General features: G+C 39.1%; 1 protein-coding gene across 2 annotated transcripts; it reads right to left on the reverse strand.

The window, feature by feature from the left end:
- Nucleotides 1-684: 684 nt before the first annotated feature.
- UPP1 (uridine phosphorylase 1) lies at nucleotides 685-10480 on the reverse strand. 2 transcript variants are annotated; one of them, XM_014940756.1, is made up of 8 exons: nucleotides 10461-10480; nucleotides 9015-9079; nucleotides 6277-6394; nucleotides 5609-5767; nucleotides 4482-4596; nucleotides 3903-4112; nucleotides 2815-2961; nucleotides 685-1360 (listed from the first exon to the last, which is right to left on the reverse strand). In XM_014940756.1, the coding sequence occupies exons 2-8, from the start codon at nucleotides 9065-9067 to the stop codon at nucleotides 1221-1223; spliced, it is 942 nt and encodes a 313-aa protein (XP_014796242.1). In that variant the 5' UTR covers nucleotides 9068-9079; nucleotides 10461-10480; the 3' UTR covers nucleotides 685-1220. The 2 variants fall into 2 exon arrangements, with proteins under 2 accessions (XP_014796242.1, XP_014796240.1); XM_014940754.1 differs by lacking the exon at nucleotides 10461-10480 and adding an exon at nucleotides 9432-9575.
- Between the last annotated feature and the right edge of the window lie 668 nt (nucleotides 10481-11148).

Genomic DNA, 11148 nt, shown 5'->3' on the forward strand with positions numbered 1-11148 from the left:
ACATCACTTCCTCTTACATCTAACTCTTATGCTTGTTAATAGAGCATTGCAGACTACAATCCTTGAAAAGAAAATCCCATTTAGCTGGATCAGTGACAGCTGTTCTGAGAGCCAACTCTTCTACCTGTGACTCCTCTCTTTCCACTGCAGCAGAAAGAGAGATAAATGCATTTTTCTTTAGTTGACTACATAATTATATTCAACCATAGCAGCAAAGCAGCAATGAGTATGATTGAAAACAGAAACAAACACTAGGCCAATGGTAGTGGAAAAAATGCTGAGATGGTTTGATGGCCCGTACAGTTGATAGATCTTCTCCAGTTATTCAAAAGAACCGAGAACCACACAACAGGGAGTGTTATGTCCTGCAGACATGGAGATGAAAACCAATTTAAAAAGAAACAAAGTAAAAGGGAAAAAAATTAACTACCATAATGCAGTCCTGTGAACAGGCTGTGCATCTTGTGAATGCTTTTGGTTACTCTCCAGTAAGCAGGAGCCTTGATTCAGCAAACTATTTTGAGTTATTCAAAATTACTTAATGCATAAATGTTTCCTGGGTATTGATTCAAGCGTATAGTTAAAATGGGATATGAATGACCTTGTTGTATCAATATTTATGAAGTACAGGTATTCAAGAGCTCAGTGTCAAGTCCTTAATGTTTAGAAAATTCAGTCCCACACTTTGCAATTTCATGAAATTTTAATATATGAAAATAGTATTATTTGTCAAAGTTTGCAAAAAATAAACTGCATTCACTGTAAGTTTTCTTTACACGTGAAGCAACAAAGACAATTATAATTTATATAATCTTTTATAACAACAAGAAAGAGATTAGCATTCTTAAGTTATTTTTAATTTGGTGGTATGCAGGTAGTTGGCAATAAAGTTTGATCTTCTTCCTACTTTTTCTTTTACAGTAGGGATAAATAAAGCTTTTTCATATATTATAGCAGGTTTGTCCTTCACAAAAGATCCACTTTCCAATTCACAGAAAAGTAAGTCTTAAATCCAGCAACGCATAACTAAGCAAAACTTAACTGAAGTCCATTCAGCACATTCAAGTTCCCAAAGCACAGTGAGATAAATGATTAACTTCCGCCAACACGCGGAATGCTCTAAACTATTCTGAGGCAAAAGACCTGCAACGCACAGAAGGCACGACCGTGACTTCAGCCGTGTGAAAGCCTTCTGCTTCTGTAAAACAAACACGGATATTTCATACTTTCCCAAGCTTTTTCTTAATGAAATATCCCACTAACTTCTGGGGTCTCTGCTGATACTCCACCAGCACATCGTGTGAGCTACTAATCTGATCCCCTTCAAGCCGATTCAGAAGAGTGACACACACTACGGCACCTAGAAATTAGAAGGCAGCATTAGTTAGGAATGACATTCTGGCACTTCTACAGTAAAAAAGCATAAACATTTGAACAAACAGCTAGAAGATTAGAAATATGAGAGAAAAACGCCCAAAAATGGTGCCCAGCACCATAAGATGCTAGGGTACTAGCATGCTGTGGATGATACAAAAAACATTATGAATAGCGTAAGATGACTGATCACTGCATTAATGAAGCAAGAGCTCTCAGGCAGTTGCAGATACTTGTGATATCGTGATTCTTATGTTTTTCTGGATAGGAATTATATTTCACAAGCACCCAGGACTTGACTGGTAGGAAGTGAGCAGAGACACTGTTCTACCAGACGTAGTTACAGCCCTCCACTATCTACCTTATCCCCAACTCAATGGATGGCTGTGGATGCCACCCCTCGGGAATCAGCAGATGAGCCTCAGTGGCATTCAAGGATGGGGAGCACTGCAAGTGTACGAGGATCTAATGGATCATCTCAGGTTCCTCTGCTGCCCTTTGGTGATCAGAGCCCCAAAGGTAAAATCCCTACTATCACTCCAGCTGGGCTCTACCACGACTCTTCTGCGTCTGGGGTTTCTGCTACTGACAATTTGCAGAGCACAAGCAGTGATACACACGTCACAGACCTACAAAGCACAGACAGCAAAAGGGACCAGGCTCCCCAGTGGCTCAGGGATACAATGCGCTGGGTTTTTAATCACTCTCAAGTCAGCACAACCTGAGGGTTCTTGATATAACTGTTGGCCTTTTTGCTTATTTTTCTTCATTTTGTTCTCCTTGAATTTAAGGAAGTTTGAGAAACGTCAGTGCTTTAAATTGGCCAATTCCTTGCCAAGGAAAGTGACAGACTATAGTTAACAATCTAAGTAGAAAGGCATGCATTACGTATTTATAACCACTTACTTTTTTTCCCTAATCTTTACTGAAGATTAGTTAGCTTGTGTAAAAAAAGTTTAAAACTCATTTTACAATTAGGAATAATTTATTCATGATGCTACTAAAAATCTTCAACTGTTTGAGAATTAAAGCCACAAGTCTAAACAAAATACTTATATTTTCAATTTGTTTTACATATATGAGAATCACCTGATTGCTTAAATTAACCAGTTACTTCCGGTAAACTTCAAAAACTAACTGAAGAAAACAAATAAATGGTATAGGATAATTAGGTACTTTAATAATTTATGTGCTTGCCAGAGGCTGGAATAGCAAATGACAGAACTAAACTGTGTTAAGAACCATATGAGGAAGTTTACCTAAGTTGTGAATAAATACAACCCAAATCAAACAACCATAGCAACAAAACTATAACTAGAAGCGGGGGTTTGTTTTGCATACAGAAGGCAGGTTAACACCCCATTCACAGTTTTTACCACAAACCCCCAGCAATGCAGAAAACTTCCTATAATTTGAATAAAGTGACTTAAGTTAGCTCACCTTTGACACCGCTGAGATTACACATTGCAGCAAATACAGAAGACTCCATCTCTATGTTTCTGACACCAGAATCATAAGCTTCCTTCAAATATTGCAGTTTCTCTTCTTCATTATATAAGCAGATTGCACCATCCAACCTGCCCTGTCCTACAAAGTAATTTTGTAGAAATTTTCAGTGTGATGAAGTCACAGAACAAATTCAGTTTCTAAAACACCCAATTATTGCAGTTTCCTCTATACAATGTCCAGCTATTACTACTACTCTATATTTTCATGCACAAGACAAACAGGAAAAAATGATTCTTAGCTATTGCTACAGCTTCTGCATGTTACTTATATTTTTTATAATGCTAATCATGCTAATTTAATTGGTCTTCTCCATCTTAAATTCTCAAATTCATAAATGGGAAAGTGTAAGCAGTAGTTTACCCATATGTGCAGAATGCATCAAAATTCAGTAACAAACTTTAAGCTGTACCGAAGTGCTGCATTTTTTTTCTGCTTTACTGTTGTCTAGAAAATCTGCCAGGCTTGAAGATGCTTTCCTGATGCTACCTTAAAAGGATGAACATTTTACTACTTACAGACTCTCTAAGGTAAGAGATGAAGAGTCTCTTAAGCTAACTAGCTAATACTATTATAATTTTTTGAGAAAATTAGTTTATTCAAATTATTCAAGAATAACACCTACAGATAAACAGCAGCAGGTTATGTACAGTAAAGTTGAATTACAGTGTTTTACTCAGTATCTTTTTTTGTTTTCAGGAGATGTACTCCTAAATTAATGCCCTGGAGCCTGTTTTCAGTTTTTGCTGTGTAAGTTGAGAACAATCCCAACACTTTCTTTTTTAGTGTCACTTGCACCTGTGATTGGTGTCTGAGGAGCCACACAGACTGACAGTGGCTGCTCCTGTGTAGCACCATTGACAAAACTCAGCAAATTATTATCTTCAGTTGCCTGATCACTGCTTTGACAAGGCAATTCTAACTAGGGAAGGCACTCTGTTCAGTGAACTGTAACCTTAATTATTCAATATTTATCTGTTGCTGCTTACAATATACTTCTGTTAGTCTGTTGCCAGCCTTACCTTCATAGAAATCCAAAGTGCACATAGTGTTTCCAATGACTGTATTGAATTGATTGATTTCTTTACTGCACTGCATCAGTTCCTTAGCTAGCTCTTCATCTAGGTTCGTGCTGCGAATTACAGTTTTTCCCAGAATAACCTGTTCAAACTGAGGTTTGAAGGTGGCATCTACAGACTTCCTAGTTATAACCACTGAGCCTGGCTCCAGACCTGCAGGGGGAGAAAAACAAAAAATAAAATATATACATATATATATAACTTCACAATGCAGTTAATGCTTTGTTTCCACACACATAAAACACACATCTTGACCAAATCCTGCTTCCTTTAAAGGTGGCAATTTTGCCCCTGAATTCACTAAGAGAGTTTTTTTGTGCATGCCTACTTGCTTCAGTTTATTATTAGAAATAATTTTTGAAAGAATGAAATTTTTACTTTTTAACTACATATTCTTTATCTCATACTTCTCATACAGGACAGGAATGTCCTCTTCACTTTGTCAGATCTCCTAAGTGTATTTACTCTATCCAGAGAGACGCTTTGCTTTGAAGAAAAAAAATAAATCAAGATGGGAAATACCTATTCCACCAGAGGTGCCAATGCGGATAATGGTTATGTTGGAACACTTGGCATGGTGCAACAGTTTGATCAGCTCGTGCAGCATGATTGAAATAGAAGGAATGCCCATACCGTGCTGAAATGAAAGCAGAAACTCACATTCGACATTCACATAGACAATGCAAAATATAGACGGAAGAAGGAAATGGACAATATCCCCTTCCTGATGTTTTTTTTCCAAAATTCACTTAACTCATTGCCACAAAAGCCCTAACCTATGGGCATGCTGAAAGGCTACTGCAGGTAAACAGAAAGACTCCCACTGACTTTGGTGGGCTATGGATGAAGTACAATATTCCTAAAAACCATGAATTATAGAATATTTACATTCTCAAAAGTATAAGCAGTGTCCTTTACTAATAGTTGACAAATGCACTGCATCACAGAACTTTTCTTAAACACAAGAAAAACACCACTCTGATTTTTTACCAACCTGAAGTGCTAGTGAATAGTTAAGCTAATTTTTTTCAGAACACAGACATTGTGGTTTAGTCACAAAGTTCAGGAAATATAAGTCCACCTTAACTTGATAATGTGATAATTACAACTCAAGAGTGCAGAATGACACTACAGTTATGCAATTGTAATTGAAGTATGTAATCGTATCTAGAAATTGAAGGTATGAAGTTTTAAAATGCACACATGAGTTGGCAGCACAAGTCCCACGGAGTGCTACTCTTAAGCTATGTTAGCACATTTGACAATGCCACTGCAGATACTTAGCTCTGGATGGGATACAGCCATTTTTTCCAGTAGACTGCATGCATCAAGTGACCTTTTTTCCCCATTATTCAGGACACACCACAGGAATAAGGCAACAGTAAGTTTGCTCTAAAAATGTATACGGCCATTAACACCTCAGTGATACACCAAGGACAAAGGAAGCAAGAAAGGAATAAAGGTCTCAGAGATTTGCCCTCGTACCAGAATGGGCTAAAAAGGAATTCATAAATAGCTGACTGCACTATTTTGAGCATGGCTAATACAAACTTAAAAACCTGACTCCATCTATTAAGTATTTAAAAGAAGTGTGCATTCATATTTTCTACTTTTAACAGCATCCCGTGGCTGATTAGGTGAGTACTTACACTGACTGACAACACAGGTCCCACTTTGTACATTGCGTAACGGTCAGTTCCCGCACAGATGTTGGGATAGTCATCACCAGGCCTCCCAAGCCCCAGTTCTTCAGCGATGTAGGCAGTGAAAGATTTCATCCGTGAAGCGCTTCCTCCAACACATACAAACTGGGGTGGACAGTATTCAACAACAGAAAATCGACAGCATGATCAGTATATCAAAGAACATCCAAAGATCAACATGAGTACGCAATTAACATTAACTAATGCAGTTAACACAAAGCTATTCCCAGATGTGGTTCTTCTCATAATCATTCTAAACGGCCATGAAGAAAACCAATGGAAACTGTCCCCCTCTTCTATATAGCGCTCAAAGCCTTCATCCTGTTTAAACAAGTAGAAGACAGATATCGGCTTGAAGGCGACCCCCCAAAGGGAGTTCTACCTGAGCAGACTGCAGAATTTGCCTTTTTACTGGATACAAAGACGCAGACAGAAACCATTATCCCCAGTTTTGCTTGATATTGAAAGTGAAAAGAACCCACAAAATCTTCTCCCCTTTCCATTCATTCCTCAGTAGGTGGTACGCTGACACAATTAGTCTCATTTTGAAGACAGCTACACTTTCACCTTCTGCAGAAAAGCTCAGGCTTGCTGAATGAAATAAAGCTTCTTACCTTTACATCTCCAAACAATGCTGGAAAATCATGGGTACCAGTCCCAAGAGCAAAATGGTACAGGATGTCTTCTTTCATTTTCTCCAGATGAGGGTTGCAGAGATGGATAAAATTCTCTCTGCCAGGACAGAAGCATCGTGAAACATATAGAGTATATACAAACCCCTACATTGAACAGATGCTAATTTTACGGAGTCAAGCAGCCAAAGTTGGGAAATGCCACAGCTAAGTATGTCTGCAGTATCTTATTTTGGTTCCTCATGCATTACTTTAAGGAAATCCTAAATTTCATTACCACCTTATGTCTTGCAAGAGAAGATTTATAAACAGGCCTGAAAGGAACTTCTGGCAATTAGAAGATTTAGGCTTTATAAACAGGCCTGAAAGGAACTTCTGGCAATTTGGCTCACTGTAACTCTGTGTCATCCAGCCAGGAGCAAAAATGTTTATGGCATTAGACTGGTAACAACGCTACAGAGGATCTGAAGAAAGAGAGGAAAGAAGCAAATGGAAATCTGAAGGGAAACAAAAAACAAAAAAGCACACAAACCACAGAACAGAAAAAAAAAAAAATCAAGAAAAAGGGAAAGAGAGGAAGAAGTCACAAGAATTCACATCCTCATAGGTTGAAGTGATACAGCTTAAAAAAAATAAAATTTTTGCATCTTTCTGAAAAACCAGGAAACTACAAGGCAAGGAGGAAAAACTGAACTACTTAGCATGTGGGATCGCCTTCATGGAAAATTGGGTGATGAACTAAGGAAGCTGAACAACGCATAAAACGTCTGCCTTCTGTGCTTGCTGTTTTATGTTCAGTTGAAACAGGTAGGAAAGACTAGTCAATAATCACAAGCTTAAGTAAAAAACTGGCCAATACTTCAAAGTAGTTCCTGAGAGATGAAATCAAGCAACAAATATCTTCCAGACACAAGAAGATGACTTAATAGCTTAATGAAGGCTCACCGCATGTCTCAGCAAATTCAAACTGCTTTGTCAGAGGAAACAAACAAGAGTTTGCCTGGAGTTTATGAAAAAAATTGTGAAGAGTTTACAGAACAAATCTGAGGCCTAGGTGTTTAGCACTATTTTAGATGGTTTTGGTTGTCTTGTCTGTCTTCTAATGCCTCTCCAGAAGGGCAGTGCTTTTCTGTAGGTCCTATGTCTTATCTGCCAATCCTGTGCAGGATGTACTGGTTACACCTTAAGAAGCCTAAAGTGGCCCTGATGCCCATACTGAGGTGACCAAACTGTTCCTCAGAAAGCAAAGACAATAGTTACAACCCCCATATTCCATGTATAACAATTGTTTCTGTTCTTGCATTTCTCTCTTCAGTGTCTGGCAGCAGCTACACTACCAAAGAAAGAGGTATCATCCCAATCCATCCTCCACAGACTACCACCTCCAGCAACTGGAAAAGCAGCCCAACAAAGTGGGTGGCTCACTCGCCCCTTCAGTGGTAATTCCTTTCCGTCTCCCACGTGCCCCATTTGCCTCTCTTCAGACAAATCCCACCCGAGGTAGAACCAAAGGCTTTAGTCGCCTTTCTTCTTCCCTTGAGAGACCTGTTTGACTCTGGGAGAAATAAAGAGCAGGTTTATGGCTCTTCAGAGAAGGCGCAGACAGCCCCGAGGTTTGCCAGCTCACAGGAGCAGAATTCCCAGGCTGCCTCCTCTGAATTATTCCTGGTTTTGTGGGACTCTCTACCCATATTTAATGGGCAACTCATTAACGTAGATCAAATAGCTGGCTGTGCTGATGTTTATTGGAATAGTTTTTACATACAAATAGGATATGACTTGAAATCACTTTACAATTTGTTCTTAGGCAAGCAAAAAAATATTTCCTTCTTTATGAGAATGCCAGCAATAAAAGCTTCTCTCCAGGAAATAAACTGTGACAAGGCGAGGCCTCTAATAAAAGTACAGCAAAATCCACGTGGTACGTGCCAACACCACTGTCCTCACGCCTGGCCTAAATACAGCTTCCTTCCTTGGCAGTGTCTGTATTTCACCTTTTTCATCTCATGCCCTGCCAGCAACACTCGTCAACCCACCACCTCACTGCAGCTAGGGGCTGTTACTAACTTGTACTCATTATCTGCCCATCTAGATCTAATTGCAGACTTGGACCCTGGGGTAAAATGGGCAATAAAAGTAAGCATATTACTATGTGTACACAGGACCAATGCCATGGATTTACAGTAGAGGCAAAGTTTGCCCGATAAAAATCTTTGGCCTGATATTCTAAGGAACAGACAATTTATTCCCCTCACACTGTCGTAAGGCACCAACAATTTCTGGGGGTTTAAACAAAACATGAGCACCTGAGGACTAAACATCATGTATGGTTTTACAAAGTAAGCTGAAAGTAAGGATTAGAGAAACAGACTGAAGTATTTGTTCAAACTCTTGAAGCAGGTCTGGCCATAAGCAGCAACCAAAGTCAACATTTCAACAGCTCACTGGAGTGTATATAAATTATAAATAAATAAATAAAAACATCACCTATACTTGGAAAAATTCACCATCATATAAATGAAAATGGCTAACCACCTTTCCGTGTAGATGTGGTTAAAGCAGATAAAGACTCCGTTTGACAAAACAGCTTCTATTAGATACTTGATGTTATAATTAATATTTGTGTCATAAACTTTATCTTAAACTAAATGAGCGTGTAATGAGTTTGGGGAGGAAGACAAGTGCAAACTTTGACAAGATAATTCATTTCTGAATCTTACTTTGAAGCCTGTTCATCATCAGTTTTCTTCTCATTTGAGGCACCAGGAGCCATGTGTGCTTATACCTAGAATTATATTTAACAAGAATTAGACATAAGTGCATCAGAATAGTCCCATCTGTAAAGCTAGCATCATTAACAGTGATAGAAACTTTCTATATAGATGATACCATCGTGAATATTAATGCCCCCAAAATAACCCAGCCAGAATACAGCTTTTATAACTGTAGGAAAACGAGCATCTCCAGTCTTTTACGGCCGAGCATCAGCACCTTTCAAACCACTGAAGCCTGGACTAGCCCCTCGCTAAGGTAACCCCCATCTCACCACTACTGCTGTTCTGTGGTACACATAACGTCTGTCTCACGAGCCAGAGAGAGGAAAGTCTCGTAGCTAACCAACTAACCAACCAACCTACCTCTTCCTTCTGTCCTCCTGCAGCGACAGTGACTGCTGAACTAGCTTTAGTCCTCTTCCACCTCTGGCTGCAGAAGGTCTCTACAGCTCACCTCTAACCGTTATAAGCCTGAAACCCGAATCCAGGAAGCATTTTACTCATAATATCCTCATCATTAAACTCCTCCTACTGACCTTAAGAGCCTTTCTATCTGCCCCAGCCTAAGGGCGAGGAAGACTAAACCAAACATCACTAGTTTATCATCCATCTCGAGTATCTTTTTTCCTCATCCACTACCCCAACCCACCAAAAACAAAAGAAAAAAAATTATCCTTTCTGCATTCTCCTTTATGCTTAAATAGGCAAATGTATCACTGAGGTTTTGGTGTTGATACAATGACAAAATTATAATTATAGAATGATTCATTTGTTATTATTTTCAGAAGTGACTAAGGCTACGTGCCAAAGTTGGTAGTTTCTGAAAATGCCCTTACAGGAAGTACTGAATCACAGTTTTGCTCTACCCTCCCTTCCTTACAAATAGCCTGACAGCACATAGATTATAATAGAGACAGGACTGTAATCCTAAAAAACCCCAGGACTACGCTACAAGGAAATAGAAATCAGTCTTGCAACAGGATTATGTAACGTGAATTTTGAAAGAACTGAAGAACCAAAGGAGATAAACCTGAAGTCTGCCTGTTAAAAGCCACTGAATAATGAAAATATATTAAAATGTATATGAACAATTAGTTTTCTTCATTTAAAATATTAATCTTTATTAAATAGACCTAAACTTCACACGTACTAGATGTACTAAAGGTATACTAGAATCTATGTGCAAGGAGGTAAAGTATAAAAGTTGCATTTAAAATCAGTTATGCATCCTTAGGATCGTACGACTACAGTCAGTTACTACAGGCTATTGCTATTATACCATGTACCATTGTGGGGAAAAAAAGCATAATATTTTCCAAGAAAATTACAGTGCCATAAGTCCTAACAACAAGGAATTAGAAGATAAGAAACAGCAAAGTGTTTTTTATGTACCTAGATGATAAACGGCTGCAAATAAACTGAGGATATTCATGCTTGTTCACTGTGTTAAAGCAAACGTGGTTTTTAACAGTGCTCTTGGTCCTGTGATCCCCTAAGTAACGATGTATTTCAAAAAAACGAGAACAAAGTTCTGACAGTCCAAAGGTCCAGAATACCCCCTCTCCAGCGGTGCCCAACAGGAGATGCTTTGGCAGGAACAGAAGAAGGGAGCAAGCAGAAAGCAGTTTTCCCATGGCAGACCCTTCCGGGAAGCAGGCAGTGGCTGACAGGCTGCCAATTAATGTAAAGCCACAACATTTTCAGACCGGCTAAACAAATTTTGATAGCCACGTCAGAAGTTTCAGCAGCCTTCCTCAGCCAAAGTTAACACTGATGTTGAAGAATAAGGTCGTCCCAGCAGGACTTGGCTGAAGAAGGGCAGCCTCAGGAGACCCGCGTGTGCAAATCCTCTGATCGATGTTCTAAAATTATGTGGAATCCACTATCGTTACTGGTTTTTTTTTCTCTCTCTCCCTCCCCCCTTTTATTTTATAAAAGGAAACCCGTAGCTAACAGCATCTTTAAGGAAAAGCTCTACTTTGGTGTTGATCCATCACTAGAAGAACAGAATTCATTGCAAAATGTGTTTTTTCTGCCGTGGCTTCCCTCTCGAGAGCCCACAAAGCGCGGCAGCCCCCCC

The sequence above is a fragment of the Calidris pugnax genome, unplaced genomic scaffold (assembly GCF_001431845.1).
Source record: "Calidris pugnax isolate Ruff unplaced genomic scaffold, ASM143184v1 scaffold8, whole genome shotgun sequence".
Lineage (NCBI taxonomy): Eukaryota > Metazoa > Chordata > Aves > Charadriiformes > Scolopacidae > Calidris > Calidris pugnax.

What these genes read in the sequence shown, in the direction of transcription:
- UPP1 (XM_014940756.1), bottom strand. Translation starts at nt 9,067, where the DNA reads ATGGCTCCTGGTGCCTCAAATGAGAAGAAAACTGATGATGAACAGGCT. An exon ending in GATGATGAACAGGCTTCAAA is followed by an intron (nt 6,395 to 9,014) that starts GTAAGATTCAGA and finishes CTGTCCTGGCAG; the next exon opens with AGAGAATTTTATCCATCTCT. An exon ending in CACTTTGGATTTCTATGAAG is followed by an intron (nt 2,962 to 3,902) that starts GTAAGGCTGGCA and finishes ATTACTTTGTAG; the next exon opens with GACAGGGCAGGTTGGATGGT.